The sequence below is a fragment of the Mycteria americana genome, chromosome 3, assembly GCF_035582795.1.
Source record: "Mycteria americana isolate JAX WOST 10 ecotype Jacksonville Zoo and Gardens chromosome 3, USCA_MyAme_1.0, whole genome shotgun sequence".
NCBI classification, from domain to species: Eukaryota; Metazoa; Chordata; class Aves; order Ciconiiformes; family Ciconiidae; genus Mycteria; species Mycteria americana.
The window spans coordinates 68,603,333-68,619,395 of record NC_134367.1 but is presented as its reverse complement, the minus strand read 5'-3'; the positions used below and the strand labels follow the sequence as shown (position 1 = coordinate 68,619,395).

General features: G+C 39.9%; 1 protein-coding gene across 3 annotated transcripts in view; it reads right to left on the bottom strand.

The window, feature by feature from the left end:
* Positions 1-16,063, bottom strand: part of PHACTR2 (phosphatase and actin regulator 2) — a 143,215-nt gene that overhangs the window by 32,448 nt on the left and 94,704 nt on the right. For all 3 annotated transcript variants that reach the window (XM_075498883.1, XM_075498885.1, XM_075498884.1), the window contains exons 3-4: positions 8,265-8,345; positions 5,096-5,254 (exon numbers count right to left, since the gene is read on the bottom strand). In XM_075498883.1, the coding sequence (XP_075354998.1) occupies positions 5,096-5,254; positions 8,265-8,345 (240 nt within the window). The remainder of the gene's footprint in view (positions 1-5,095; positions 5,255-8,264; positions 8,346-16,063) is intronic.

The window sequence follows — 16,063 nt, the reverse complement described above, 5'->3', positions numbered from 1 at the left end:
TCCAACTTTTGCATAAGACATAAGCTGTTAAATCAAGAGAGAATACCTAAAACATCTTCACTGTCAGCTGCATACTTTTACCATTTTTTGGTCTACGGGAGACTTGGAAAGTGAAAAGCATGTAGGCTTCTACATTCCCTTATACTTTCTGTATAGATATGCTCAACTAATTCAGTGGTTAGTTCATTAAAATCACGTCTACAATCTTATTTCTGGAGCCACATTAGGATATCTTTCCTATAAAAGAAAAAAAAATTAGCAGTTTTACAAATCAGGAGCTTTCCTCTGCCACTCAACTTTTGTGGGTGAAAGCCCGTGCCTCTCACGTCAGCCTACTGGCACGAGCCAGCCTGGCTGACTTAGTGGACATGCTCTGCCCAAATACAGCTTCATCGAGAGTAGCTTTCCTTTTAAGAAGATTTGGATTCAGCCCCATTTACATAGTTCAGGTGATGAATCGAAGATATACTATTCTTAGAAGAACTGGTTTTAGCCAGCAAATAACTCAGCTGGAGTGAGAGATTCTTTGGGAGTCAGGCAAAAAACCCCCTTTTATGTATGGTGCTCGTATTGATGATCTAGAGAGCTCAGGAGTGTAGGAAGCCAGCTAGGCACACAAGAGGGAAGAAAGTTTGCCTTGTCTCTCACAGTGAGTGGTTTGCAGGATTAGTCTTCTGAGAGAAAAGCAGGCTCTTGTCTGAGACCCTGGAAGATGAGAGTTACTATCTCAAATTCAACAGGTTTTGTCCCACATTGGGGAAATAAAGCAAAGGCCTCTGAGAAAAGGAACCTAGAAAATTTTACTTTGAAGAATATTCCTTGGTAGACAAACTAAAGCGTTGGTCAGCAACGATGCATGCTCATAAGACCAGAGCTTGTGCCTCCAACCTTCTTTTTTTTGGTTACCCATGAGAAAAAGAAAAGATTAAATGTAATGGCAGATTTAAGGGAGAGCAGACAAAGTATAGAGGAAAGAACCTCTGAACCCAACATACTAAGACCTGGAACCTTTGCCAGCTCTCGGAGTTATCCTGTGGGGAAAAAACATTATGTGCATGTATCCTATGAATTTATTTGGAAACAGGACTACAAACCGTTTCCTTCACTGAAGGACATGAGAAAACCTGAGAGGATCAGTCTGCTATAAATGGCATAGGAACATGTCGGAAGCTTATGCTCCATATCACCCATGACACCCGCAACAGAGCTTTGGCTTCCTGCAACGCAGTTATTTATCAAAGCAGTATCTAACACACCTGACTGATGGTATGCAAAGTGAAACTTCTTCTTACTTTTTTCCAGGCAGTATCTTGCTAATGGTTACTGAGACTTTCACTTCTTCAAGCCCAAGCTAACAATGAAATGTGGAAGTACCTACCAGAATCATTAAAAGATTTAGCTTGCCATGATAAAAATGAGTAAGAGCTGAGTTTACAAACTGAAATCAGATACAAACTCAGGGTTCGCTGGTACACTTGTGTGCCAGAGACATCCTGGGAGGGTGGAAAGGAGAAAAGCAGCTCTGACACAGTACCCGGTGGTTTTACAATGTGCAGCAGGCATGCCGCATCAGCATGTTATGTCCCTATACCTAGGGAGGCAAAGAGCGACAATTTTGACACCTGTTCTACTGATGTGGCTTTTGGTCTTCTCCAACACTGCTGTAGGGGGCAGGAGGCAGAAAGACTCCTTGGATCCCCTTTCTGATGCTCATTCCCCACTGGGAACCTGGAGCGCTGGGGTCTGCAGGGGCTACTGCAGACAAGTGCCACAGGTCAGGAGCCCTGGCACGATGGCACAGTCCGCTCTGCTGCCCAGGCAGCCAGGGTGTACTTCGACATGCTGCCTGTCTACTCGCTGCTCTGTATCTCTTCCAGTGTGCTCACAGAGAGTGGCTACAGTTTAGCTCTTTATTTTCTGCAAAAGATGCTAGTGACTCTTCTCAGTCAAAACAAAACAAAACAAAAGAATTCACAACTCAACCCAGTACAAACGTAATGTGCATACATGAACTAGGAAAAAGATTTCTCTGATTTCTCATCTGCAAAGCTTTATCCTGTTTTATGTAAAACTGTCACCAGCTGCTTATTATCCTGCCATAAAGGAGAAATTTCCTTTTAAACACTCTGCTTGGATGACTGACATCTCATCATTACTACAAACAGTAACGGTTACACTACTAAATTCCCAAAGGGAATTTTTTCACCAAATACGAAAGGCACCTGTAAGCTGACAGGCAGCAGATGGGTACATGGTTTATGGAACTGCCTGGCAGTACAGGGAACAGCTTTCAGGGGTTGTCGTCTTCACTCGCTTCTGCCGAACTCATTTTTACATTGCATGGCTGAGTCTATTGTTTGCCCTGTTGACACTGTACGTCTGTGGCTCACGCTGAAACAACTTTTTTCCTTTAATGTCTTTTAACTCCTAACATATTCCACATTCTACCACGTGTTGCTGTCAACTGTCACCATATTATCACAATGTGCCTGTATCACTTGTTCTTTTTAAGCTTCCAACTCCAGAAGTCATCATCATATTTATATGAGAAGGCCATTTTCAAGACCCACTTGAACAACACAGCAAGTAAAGACCACCACCATTTCATAAAAGCATTTTAAAATTACGCGTAACTTTCAGGGGCTGAGATGCATTTTTGGGAACATTTTGATTTGGCCAGAGTTGGAACTGCAGCACACCATGCTACTAAACAGCAGAAATTAATCCTGTCTTCAGGTCTTATAAACATGGAAAGTGTATATAACTTCCTTCAAGATTTACACATGAGAGTTCATGACTCTAAAAAGCCTAACGTTGGCCTCACTAAAGATGAACTCCTTGCATCCGTTACTCCCGACGGTCCAGCTAGTATTCACTCCACTTATCTCAGTTCTCATGACAAAGGGTTGTGATCTGATACACCAGCATGTTTTATGGTCTGAGCAGAAGACAGCTAGGTAGGTATGCCTGCTTCAGCTCTGATTTTGATGGTCTGTGAGCATTAGCAAACCTCCACTCTGCGGCTGTTAATTCCTCGCTCTGCCAGCGAGTGTGGGTGTAATGCATACCTGCTGCATCTGCCATAAAAAATCACCAAGGATTAATCTGTCAGGTGAGATGTATCCATGAGATGCAGTGGGCCTTACTCTTCCACTGAGTTCAACAGACTGGCTCACCTTCTTGCTTAATGTGCTATAAAGTAAAAAATGACTGAAGTGTATTCACAATGACTGAAGTGTATTCACAATGACTATCCAGTGAGTTGTACTGGATTTGCACTGTGTAACACCACTGCTGATGTGTGGAATTGGTTCTTAATACCGTTTTTGGGCATACTATTCCTCTCAATAAATCTATCTTGTTCCTTTTCAGGGGACTCAAGATGTTTATGCATAGAAGAACTTCATGTTTAGATGTAAAAGGAAACTATACTTGAACTGTTTTGCATCTTCTATATGGTCATATTGACATTCTATGAAGCCTAGAATACCAAGTTTGCTCATTTTTTGTTTTCCTTCTCCCTCCTCCATATTATTCTTCATTTTCTGAGAGGGACTGGAATAATAGCTATATATTCTTCTGTACTGAATCTACTCCTGTACAGCAATAATTTTTAATTTCTCCCTGTAAGGTCAACACAATATATAGGGAGTGCAGAGTGTAATAATGTGTTTGAAATAGATATTGAACGTTTCCTGCTTCATTGGAGTTCTACATTCTGCAAAGTCAGCTAGAGGGGATTTCAACGTAGTTAGAAATGTGTATTTCTAAAAAAACCCTGTACCTTAGGAAAAATTCCAAGACTTGACAGTTCCAAAAGGCTGTATTTAGGGATGCATAAAATAATAAGTGGTCTGATCTAGCCCCAAAGTTAACCTGAATAATTTTAAAGGAGTTTTCCATGGCTTTTATAACTCTTTTCCTCTGACCCAATACACATCTGGTTCTAGTTGGCACCAAAAGATAGACGTATTTAAATGTCATGCAAAAGGCTAATCTTGTATTTCTGTCTTGTTGGGAGACAGGAAGTTCTAGAAATCTCATAAGAAAGGCAGTTCTCCTTGGACATCCAGCCACTTTTTACATAGTCAAGTGATTTACATAGCTCAGAGAAGAATCCAAATTTTTGTGTTAGCCGAACTGACCCTCTCAAACTCCAGAGGCTCATTCATCACTAGGTAGAGGTTACTAGAAGACACTGGAAAGGCTGCTCAGTCTAACAGCCAGCCATGAAGTTCTTGATCTTTTGTATCCTTGCTCTTTCATCTAGGAAAAATCCAATAAATGGAATAGTATTCAAGAACACTTTTTGACAGGGAAAAGAAGTGGTGCATTATTCAAGAGGCTAGAGAAAGAAAATAAAACTGGTCCAAATCCTGTGATTCTGCATTAATCTTTACTTTTTTCTTACTCAAGTCAAACTCTTGTTACCAAGGTAGATCTGAGTAAAGGTAACAAAATTAATATGGACTGTGGGACTGCTACATATTTAGCAGTATTTACTACAATTCATCTATAGAAAACCCTATAGTCATAAAGTACATCTTCCATAAATTACCTAGGTTCAGTTTGTGGTAGTGATATAGCCCCTTGAATATTTCTGAAGAGCTGGACTGCAAGTGTTTAAGATTTAATGAAAACCAGTAGGAATGAGTTGTTGAAATTACTTTCGAAATGATACGTGGTTTTTAAGTGGCTTAAACACTTCTGAACTTTCAAACCATGAGCCACTTCTACAATGATACTGCAAAGTGATGCATATGTACCGAGTGTCTTCATTCACAACAGGAAAACCTGAAACCAAAGCTTGCCCATGGCTACAAGGAAAGGCTCACATTGAATTTAGAAATCAAACATCCCTGCACGCATTTTCATGCTCAGACCATGCTTCTCTTTATGACCTTATTATATCCACAGTAAAAGGCATGCCTACCAGTGACGAAATACTGGTGTTTCACAAGTCTTATCTTCTCGGCAGGTTCTGCTGGCATCCTTGTGGCAGAACAGAACTCACAGCATGTATTGGTGCTAATGGAAGAATATGTTAATATTTTAAGTAGGCGAAAAACAATTTGTGAAGAATGTGTTCATTTACCTTTTTGATCTTCTTTTTTTCCTTCCAATGCTGATGCTTTCTCTGATAAAGTACCATTATCTCCACTGGCTTTTACCACATTTTCTTCCTGTATGGTTTCTTCACCAATGGCTATGGTGTGTCCATTTGAAGTTTCAAAATTTACTGTTACATCACCATCTGAAATGAAAATTAAAAAGCTATTGTCTAGTTTAACTGCTTCCTTAGTACCTATTGACAACACACAGCATCCCTTTGCTTTCAAGTTTCCACGGAAGCAAAGCAGAAAGACTTACTGAAATGTGAAACATCAGGCTGCAGATCTGGTCTGAAAAGTTAATGCTGTAAAGGAACTCTATAGGCTTCCGCATTCCTTGGGTGGACACCTCCGCAGTAGTGGCCCTGGAAGTGCACGTGGGTTTCCAGGTCCAGCTTCATGTCTGTAGACATTAGCATCCCATTCTCTTCCTCTCTGCATCTTGGTTTACACAGCAAAGAAATGGGTGCATGGACTACAAGGGAGCTGCAACGTGTTCCAACAGGCCCCAAATCTGGACAATGAGGGGGCAGAGTTGCAGGACTACTGTGGTGCATCCCAGTAGGTAAATCAGCCAGGAATTCTGGCAGTTCTTCTCAGAATATGTGTGCCCAGTTAATGAATAAAATAGGTCACAAAGTCATTATCCAGTGTTAAGAACCAAGGTGAGGTCTTCCTGTATCACATATCATACCATTATTAAATTCTGCAAGTCAAATTCTTTCCCAGCTCTGATGATATTTTACTCACTTACCCAGACTACCTCAGCTATGAGGTTTTTTTAAATCCTGAAAAAAACTTCTTTCTCCTCCCTATTTGTCTCTGTATTCCTGAAAAATGCTACATAGTCTTGGTGGCTTACAGCTTTCTCTCTTCCCTTCTTTACTGATTTCTGTTCTCTGTTCCATGTATTTTAAAATTGCTGCTGATTTTCCTCTCTGGGCATTTCTAAGGCTTGTTATCTTTATGTTGCTCACACCCCACATGCAGTTCACGTAGATGATTGCTTTCCTTGTGCAGGATTCTCTTGCTGTCCATCCAAAAATTATGTAAATCTACCTGGTGTCTCTTCGGGTCCTTCCCGTTGTTTCTTCATTAATTGTGGTAATTCCACTCTTCTTCTCCTCTTCCTTGCTGTGTGCTATCAGACCTGGATGTTTGGCAGTTCCTTGGTTTCAACGCAATTAGGCAGCCTCTCTCTTACCACCTTGGGCTGCTCCATTGGTTAAGCTGATGGTTTCATTCTCACCCACAAACTAACTTCAACTTCATGTGTAAAAACTAAGTTCTGCCTTCTTAACCTTGTCTCATTTGCTACAGTTGCACATTCATGACAGTTGCACAAGGCTTCCTTCTTACCTTACCACAACATTCAGTTTCTTCAGCTCCTTTCTTCCAGATGTTCATAAATCCATTCTTTCCTCTCTGCCTCCACATGGGGCATTCCCACCTCTTACCCAGGTCATGGTTCTGCAAACACCTCCTGCCTCCAAGTGGCACTTGCCACCTTCCACTTCTTTCTTCTTCATCCCATGTGAAACAGTCACTTCTTCACATTTCTTACCTCTCACATTTCAAGACTCCATGTAATTTCCCCATCTAGTTTTCATCTCCATAGTCATTCCTTCTAACTACCTTCACTGCTCAATCACCATCTTTTCTGTATCTCTTTTTTCAGCACCTTCAAACCAATCCTCTATTCTTTCAAACTGCTCCTTAAAAACTATAATTTTGATCAGGCAGGAAGCACAACGTGATGAAGGCAACACGGACCAGATTGACGGCCTTCTTAAGACAGAACGAATGGGAGAAAACTGTTCATCTTTACATCCTTTTCTCACTTCACTCAATCTCTGTAAGGGATCCAAAGTCCCAACCCCTTCTAAGAGCAGAATAGAGGGTCAAGGACACTGATGACCAAAGCATACACACTTTTAGCACAAATTATAGTATTTATGTTCAGACTGTTTGTAACCAACCTGAAATGTTAACACATTTCATTAACTGTCCCAGCAGTCTAAACACAATTTACAGCCATCAATAGACAAAGTCACGCAGCTCCCCAGTAAAGCATGTAGCAAAAAAAGGTAACAAATTCACAGAGGGACAAATCAAGGTATGGAGAGTTTGCATTTCTTGTTTTAAGTCAAAGACAGTGGCAGAGACAAGTTCAGAAGCCAGCTATGCTGAATGCCATAGCCTGGTACTTCACAAAACACAGTAAAGACAAGTGATGTCACGTGTCGACAAACAAGCCCTTTACTTCTAAATATCAATGTGTACGATAATAACCCTACACATTGATACTTTCATGATTCTTCAGCTCAGGCAGAGTAACGCAATTTCTGGGAGAAAAATATTTTTGGAAATCATGGAGTTCTTAGATTCCTTGATAAAATGATGAATGGTTTAATTTTAAGCTACAGAAAATTATTTTACTCACTTGACTTTTATTTGATCTAGATTTATAGAAGATCAAGAATATTAGAAAGAATACCACTGGAAACATAATCAGATGTAGCACAGGGGTGTTAACCATGGTTTACTCATGCTTTTCAAAACACAAATTCTGGTTAACACCAGTTACTAAACCTCATAGCATTTTGAAACAAGTGGTGTCTTCCCCACAGTTTTATGTTTGTGCCATTTTTGAATGCGGGGTGTGTGATAGTGGTGGGATCGGTACGATCCCAGCACTGGTACTTTTTGATACCTGAAATGGATGCTACTGATTTGTTTGGGGAGCTTCTGATTTTTCAGCCAAAATTTCTCATATTATACTCCAGTTGCTTTAGACAGCAGACCTTGACTCAAAAAACAGGTTAATCACTAACTTAAAAAAAATCTGGCAAACAGTAAGTGGGAACCACAGGAGTCACATTATTTACAGGGAGCATCAACATACTTAAGGATATGATTACCGTACTCAAGGATATGACCAGAAGTCAGATGGTGTACCTATGGCAGGAGCAGTTACAGAACACAAATCTCTCAACTCCAACTTTAGTTTTTTGTCAATTGGCCCAAATTGCCTCTCACACTCCTCAGCTTTGTCTCCCAATACCTATTTACACTACATGGAAACAATGCAATAGTGGCTTTATCATCCATGTTTAGCACTTAGGAGCTAAATTCTAGGTAACGTGTTATCACCTTGCTCAGGCATTTCCTTCAGCACTCCCCTTCTTATCAGCTCCTCTCTGCTTTGTCTTGTCGAAATCTTCCTTTCCAACACTAAAGAAAAAGCACAATTAAGAATAGATTTATTCTCATACTGCTGATGCTTGCGAAAAATTTAGAAAAATATTTTTACTTTAAAGAAACCTGAGAAATCTTGTTTTCTCTGATTCTGCAGGAGAAGTTGTCTGGGTTTTCATGGACGCTCTGAAAATATTCTCCCACAATTTCAGGCACAGAAGGGGGGATTCATCTGACCCAATGCCTTCAGCTGAGGCTCCGCGAGGCTTCCTTTACAGTCAGTGGAAAAAGGTACTTCCAGAATGAAACTGAACTCATCCTAGCATAGGCATTTAATGCATAAAAGCACCTCTTTACCGTTGACTTGGGTGACTAGCTCAGGTGGAGATACCTCCGTCTGCTTTGTAGATATTTTGAGTTGGGAGAGGCAAATCAACTCACAAGAGCAAGCAACTCACAGGGTAGCCTTTATGACATGCAAACTGTTTTAAAGGAAAAAAAACCCACAACCTTAAACAGAAGCTAGAAAGTTCTGTTCTAAAAGGGAATAACATCCTCATCCAGGCTGGTTGGCTTTCATGGAAAAAAATGCAGCATCCTGTTTTTTAGGTTAAAAAAAAGAAGCATACAACACACAAAAAAAGACTGTGACATGAAGCATTTAAATCATTATGTTTATTTCCCATGGGAAAAATGCTAAATAGTTTTATAGGGAAAAGCATTTACAGATGGCAAAATAGAATAACTTCCCACTGCACCCCACCATCAAACCAATACAGTTTTGTTCAGTGATCTGAGAGGCTACTGTAATGATCCATGGAACCATGGTGCACGGTCCATAAAATGTGAGCATCACTTGTAAAATCCCGTCTTCACTGTTAGGAAAAGTTAATCTCCCATCCTGATTCTGTTTACATATGGACATCAAAACCCAAGTGACGTTTGGAGCTCAAGCCGAGGGCATGTGGCAAAGCTTCAGCCGTGCTGGCCTTCATCCTATTAATGCTATGGGATATGGGATAAGGTTATTTATCCAATCAACTATTTCAAACGCTCCTATAATCCAATTACTCTCTAGGGCCAGTCTAATTGCTGTATGCAGATTACATACTGCAACAAGTATTGTCAATCTCACTTGCACCAGCCCAGTTGGAGTGAACAGCCATACGGTGAAGTGATGGCTCCTGTGAAGGCACGGAGAGAGGCAGCTTGGCGTTTCTGAGAAATTTACCCTCTATGTGTAGCAGCTGATAAACATCTCTCCCCGCAGCAGGTAACCCCAGCTGCTGACTTGCAACCAGGCTGGCTGAACTCAAGACGCCTGAAGGCATCACTGCTCACAGCTTCCCACCCCCCTTTTCCACCAGGGAAGGGGATGGTTGAACAGAAGATGAAGCAGATTCTGTGCTTCTCAAATTTACAACGCCGGGTTTATTTCTCACACTGCGAAGTGTGGGGATTCAGCAAATGCTCCACATGGGATGCGATCCCTGCCAAAAAAGCACCGACTCCTGGCAGAAGAACTGGGGGCAGTGACCATTTTGACCGGCCCAGCTCAAGCTACCCATGCCTGGGAGATCAACAGCTCATGAATGTAAACAGTACTGGCACAAGAACATATAAGTTGGCATTAGGTCTGTGTTTATATACTCAGGTACTTTGTGGGATCTGTCCATTGAAGGTCAAACCTTCAAGGCATTCAAATCACATTCGACAACATAAAGGAGTCTGTGAGTGTGGCTGCAGACTCTCTACGTAAGCCAGCCTCCTTGGGGAGAGTGTGGTAGCCTGAACGCAGATCAGGTTAGGCTGCCTTGGGTCCCGGTCCGAAATTATGCAGGAGCGCTTCTGATTTTTCCCCATTACTTTTTAAGTTATACACCTTGCAACTGTGTGTCACACATGTTATTGGCATGGCAAACAAAGCACAGGAGTGTGCCCTATTCTTGCAAAGGGTTCTTCATATAGGTGAACATATATATATATTATCTTATTATTATTTCAGCTTTACAAGTATAATTTACTTCCTACTATTTTTCCTCTCTGCTTCCTTTTTACATCTGTTTTCTTGGGGACAGTGAAATGAGATGATCTCTCATATATTTATTTGTGGGACTTAATCCAATACCACTTGAAAACAATGATGCTCTTTCCATCAAGTTCAAGAACATTGACTCAGTCCCCCCATCGATGTCCCTCTCTAGTTTTCAGGATTATATATATTTTCAGTTCTACAACACTGAATTAACAACCGTATCGGATTAATTATCATGGAAAATGTCAATTGGCATTAAAAGACATTAAATTCTTACACTTTCACTGGAAGACCTCAAAGCATTTTATTAACATTACATAGGTTTCATAACATCCCTTAGATATAACTATCTCCATTTCACAGATTAGAAAATTTATGAACAGATAAGAAGCTTAAGCCCCAATCCTTCCTCATCTAAAATGCTAGCCATGAGTGGTGTTTTTATTTAAACTGATTAAGCTCAATTAATTCAGCTTGAAAAGATAATTTATTTAAAGTATTATTTGGCCCATGGAAAGACCATTAGAAATCATGCTAGTATTCACTATGAGTATCATAATTTTAATTCCTACAAAGAAAAAGGCAGAATTTTAATTTAAATCAAAGTGACCAAAAATATGTCCCCTTGTATAAGCCTGTCTACTTATGAACTTATACTGGGTGCTATTTAGCCAGGGTGGACTCATCATTTTAATTTATTGCTTATTACAGACTTTGGACTATACAATACATTTCACATTTACACAGCCAAGTATTTTGATTATCACAGCCCAGTTGCACTGAGCTTTAAGGGTCTCAAACTACAGAGTTGAGCTAATCACATTTGACTACTGATATGTTTCAGTAAACTCTCTTAAAATAAGAGAGTTACAAAGTCAAGCATTCACAAGTCAGGAAATGTTTGAATGAAGGTTGATGGGTGTGCAGATGGTACAGCTTTTATTTGCTTGTTATATATTTTACCTTTGCCATCCCTGCCTCATTTAGCATACAGACTGCACTGTGTTCAATGAACGGTTTCTTTGCCTAAATTTTTACCCTTACCTTTCAACCTGGGGCCCAGACCTCATTTGCGAACAACCTAAACCCTCATTTAAAGAGAAAACTCTTAGTTTTCCCAAATGTCACGCCAGCAACCGCGTGAACCAAAGACAACATGTTTTTCTCCTTGACGCCCATGTGAGATACGCAAAGGTGTTATCATGACTGTATAGATAGGCAACTTATGGCATAGAAAGACTAAGTCATATTATCAACCATGATGACATTTGTTAAGTGTTTAATTTGAGGTACCTTTTCAGGTGTGATTTCCCACATTAAAATTGTGATAAAGAACTAAAACAAGCAAACAAACAACCCAAAGCATAGGAATTCTAGTTGAATTGCCTACTTATGGTTCAAAACATCTAATCAACAGAAGTGAAGCTATGAGCATTGGCTATCTGCTGCTGAGCTAATGGCATAGACAACTGTAGAAAGAGTTATCATTTACCTGAACCACCTGGGATGGGTAGCACTATTTTTCACCTTAGAAATAGTTCAGTCTCCTGAGTTCAGTACAGGGAGAGGACTGTAGTTTGGTGCTTCCACCATTGTCCTGCTTGGCATGCTCCCTCCTCTCGCCACCTCTGTCATGACTTGATCATCTGGGTCTTTCTCCTTCACTTGAAGAAGTTCAAGTTTCTTATCTTTAGTTTCCAGACACCTACCTCTCTTCCTTCTTCTAGTAGAACTTGCCACAATACGTTACCCATTTGCTTCTCCCATAAGCACACCTTTGTGTCTCTTTTCCTGCCAATCATCCTTTTTCCAATCTCTGATCTTACAAGTTATTACCTATTCCTCACTCAGGAGTAGATGACTAGTGCTATCCTGAAACAAATATATGACAAATACTGTTAGTTGTACCACCATCATGTGGACATCCTTAAGCTGAGTGACCAGCTGATCTTATTACTACAAATCCTTTCTGTCATATGTGTATATAATAATGTATGTGTGTATATATTTATCTGTGAATATATATATCTTAACATGTCTGTGATATATATGATATATAGATATATATGTGTATATACAAAAGTGTGAATATATCTAACATTTCAACATTAACATCAACGTATTGTTTATAACATTAAGCAATAATAAAATGGAAATAACAATTTCTGCATCTGTATACATGTACATATTGAGATTGATTATGGAAACAAGTCAGTCCTGACTGTGAGTGTAATTGGTTATCAATTGCCTGCTGAGGAAGGCTGAGGTGAGGTGGGCTCCACTCTCAGACATCATGCTCCAGCAGAATCAAAAAATCCCATGTCAAAATCCTTCCCCTACTGCAGTCAAAAGCAAAGCTTGCCCTGACTCCAGGTGCAACTATCAGCAAGCGTGTGAATTTATCACACTGTATGCAGCCCTCATTTACTTGAGTAAATCTTACTTGTCCAAGGGATCTCACAAACATTTGTATTTTTAGCCCCATACAAATAATACTGACACTAATCATAAGAACAGTTTACCTCAAAAAGCAGTTTCCATCCCTCCCTCCCTAGTCCCTCAAAAGAGACTGCTTAGTGATATTCAGCAGCTACAAACCTCAGGCAGTCTTAAAACCCATCCTCTGACTCAGAGAGTACTGTGAGATTCTGGATATTCTCCAGTCTTTAGTTTTGCTCTTCCAAGAGAAGCTTGAAAGAATTCTGATTTTTAATTTTTCTCTGACCTAGAAAGAGCTAAAGTTGCCTTCTGCTCCCTGTCTGCATATACTCTTGCAGTGGAGCTTTGAAGTGGCATCTACTTCGTGCCAAGACACAAACTGCTGCCTTCTTTTCCTTCACAGCAAAACACTGCGGCGGGGAGAAACCCTTGAGATGATGCCATTTTCTGTTTGTTTTGACTTAATTTTGAAAGCCCTCTAGGCAGAAAGTATACAACCAATGCCCAGAGAACAGATTTTCTGAGATACAGCATGGAAAATATGTTGCTAAAGGAAAAAATTCCAACCATCATTCCCACATCAGCGCAAAGACTTCCACATCTAGTCCTTCATCCTTTTTTTGATGTTTGTGGTATTTGCTGTTTATGAACATCTTTCAGTGGCTAGCATAAGAGAGTCACATGAGACTTTGTCAAAGCACTGCATGGTACATGCCCTGGCAAGGCTGTAGCAAGAACCTATTTCAAAAAGCCTATTGAAAACCCAGATAAAGCAATAAAAGCTCTTTCCAATAGCCCACATTCTGTCTTAGAAGAAACTCTTTCTTCAGCTGCATACAGATTTATCAAGTTGTAGCCCTGTTAAGAGAATAGGCAATAAATGTGACGATCATCGTACTGTCCTATGGTCTCAGGCCAGGAAATCGGCTTCCTGCATGTAAGATGCACGCACACACACGTACATACACACACCCTGTTCTGTAATGCAAATACATCTCTGATCGAGTAGTCTGCAGAAGAGGATTTCCTGTAGGATTCTTCTTTTGCATGGATGTTTTCCCATTTCCTTCTCTAGTTAGATAAGCAAGTTTCTTCTGCTGTGTCAGTTAGCATGCAGCAAGGGGCAACTTGCCAAGTAAATGCATCTTCTCAGTCTCCGTTGGTCCTGGGCCTGTTTCCTCAAGAAATACAGGGATAACTATTTTTTAATGCCCGCCCCCCCCTGGAACTACCATCTGAGGCAGGATGAATGCAATCCAAACTAGTTTCTAGTTTGCATTTCAAATTCCAGCCTCACAGGAAGCACATACACAAACGTGATTCCATACCTTACATACATAGAGTTTAAAAGTAAATGAATATCTCCCTATAGCTCTGGGGCTTCCTGACAGCAAAATAGTCCTCAAGCATGTAAAGATATGCTTTCATTGCAAGCTAACCTGATTTGCACTGAAAAGCTACAGCTTATTCAGGACGCAGCTGGGGCCGGCACCCTGTCTGATTCTGGCATTTCTGGGGACACAACCCCTTATAGTTAGTGCTGCAGAACAGTACAATTTATCCTGATTATTTTCTATATGGAAATACGTGGGGAGGTCATCTGCATTTCTGGCCAAGGCAGAGGAGGAACTGCAGGAGGGCACTGGGAAGTCAATACATAAATGACTTATTCTGGTCCACTCCTACGAGCACTACTCATACTACTACTGTGCAACCAGCATGAATTAAAGACCTACCTAGCCCACAACCGGCTGCTGGCATAGGACGGAAAGTAGAGCCCGACTTGGAAGAAAAAGCTTTGTATGTAGATAGGAGGGTAAACAGCAATAACACCTAAGCAGCACTATGAACTGTATCTGCCTTGAAGACGTACTCCAAATCGTTGCTCTGTAGAGATTAATCAGTACTTAGATACATTCTTCTTTCTCAACGTAAAAGCTCTGGGAACTGTTCTTGTACCGCTGTCATACAGCCAAATGCCTGAATTTGTAGATTACATCCTCGAGGGTCACAAGGGGTAAAACTCTCATATGAAATTTAGGGGGAAAATAATTTAGGAACCTTTTATTTATTTTTAGAACTCTTACAATTCATTTGATCCAGGTTTACCTTCTTTCCTTCTCCCCAGCTCAGTGAGCCAGTGTTGCTGGTTTTGAGGTGAAAGTCAGTATTTTCAGATATTACAGAACTCCCAGAGTTTCATTTTAAGGGAAAAAAAGCACTAAATATTGTGATGGTTGGCAGAATGCATACAAGTTGGGGCATACAAATACAAGCTGATATACTGAATGTACAAAATAATACAAAAGTTTTGAAAACCTGAAATTAATTCCTTATGTCACTATGTTTGTATAATTCCACCCAAATAAATCAAATTTTACAGTGTAGCAGGACAGATAAGCAGAACTTTATTAAAAATAGAGCATACGTACTCCTTAGAGAAAAAGAAAAATCAATCTACTGAATAATGAAAAAATATCAAAAATTCCCAAACCTCCTGTATAACTTCTTAAGTTCTGTTCACCAAGACATGCATTGAATTTTGAACATTTACCCTTCACAAATTATATAGGCACTGAAATACTGTATTTATATAATTCAGGGCATTAGAATGGTTTTGTGTTTTATTGGCTTTTTAATATTATGTTATTAAATATAATAGCAGTCTTTACTGTATAAGAGCTTGAGTATGTACTACACAGTTATCTAGCAGGATGCTAGCTAAACAATGAAGTAAAAAATGAAAGTTTTTTCAGGATAATTTAAAAATCTATATAGAAGATTATACTTCTAGATACACAAGATACATTAAGCACTTAGTGAATCAATTGCATTAGTTGCTTTTTTGCCACAAAGGACTATTAAACAGAAATTCTTGTGACTGGACTTAGAGCAGGGGCTTCAGTTATTCAACTAAGTGTAACCTCCTCCTGCATTGAACTGTTCCATCCACTATACCATTTATAGAGATACTTCATTGTGCAGATAATTAAGTTCCACTTTTCAATACATAATTATATATAAACATGTGTTTAATTGACCAAAAGAGCTCCCACTTACATCCTCTATGGACTATACTTATCTTTCACCGACTCTGTTCTTCTTCAGCCAATTTGTAGTGCAAATTGTCCTAACTTGTATGGATTTCTGTTTGCACACTGGTGCTCTCCATTTTCAAGAAAAGACTGATCACAAAATAAAGCTTTAACTTTGAAAAAAAGACAAGGAGGCCTATATTACTCTTTTAGTTTCCAGACCTGAAAGGCAGTTCTGCAAAACC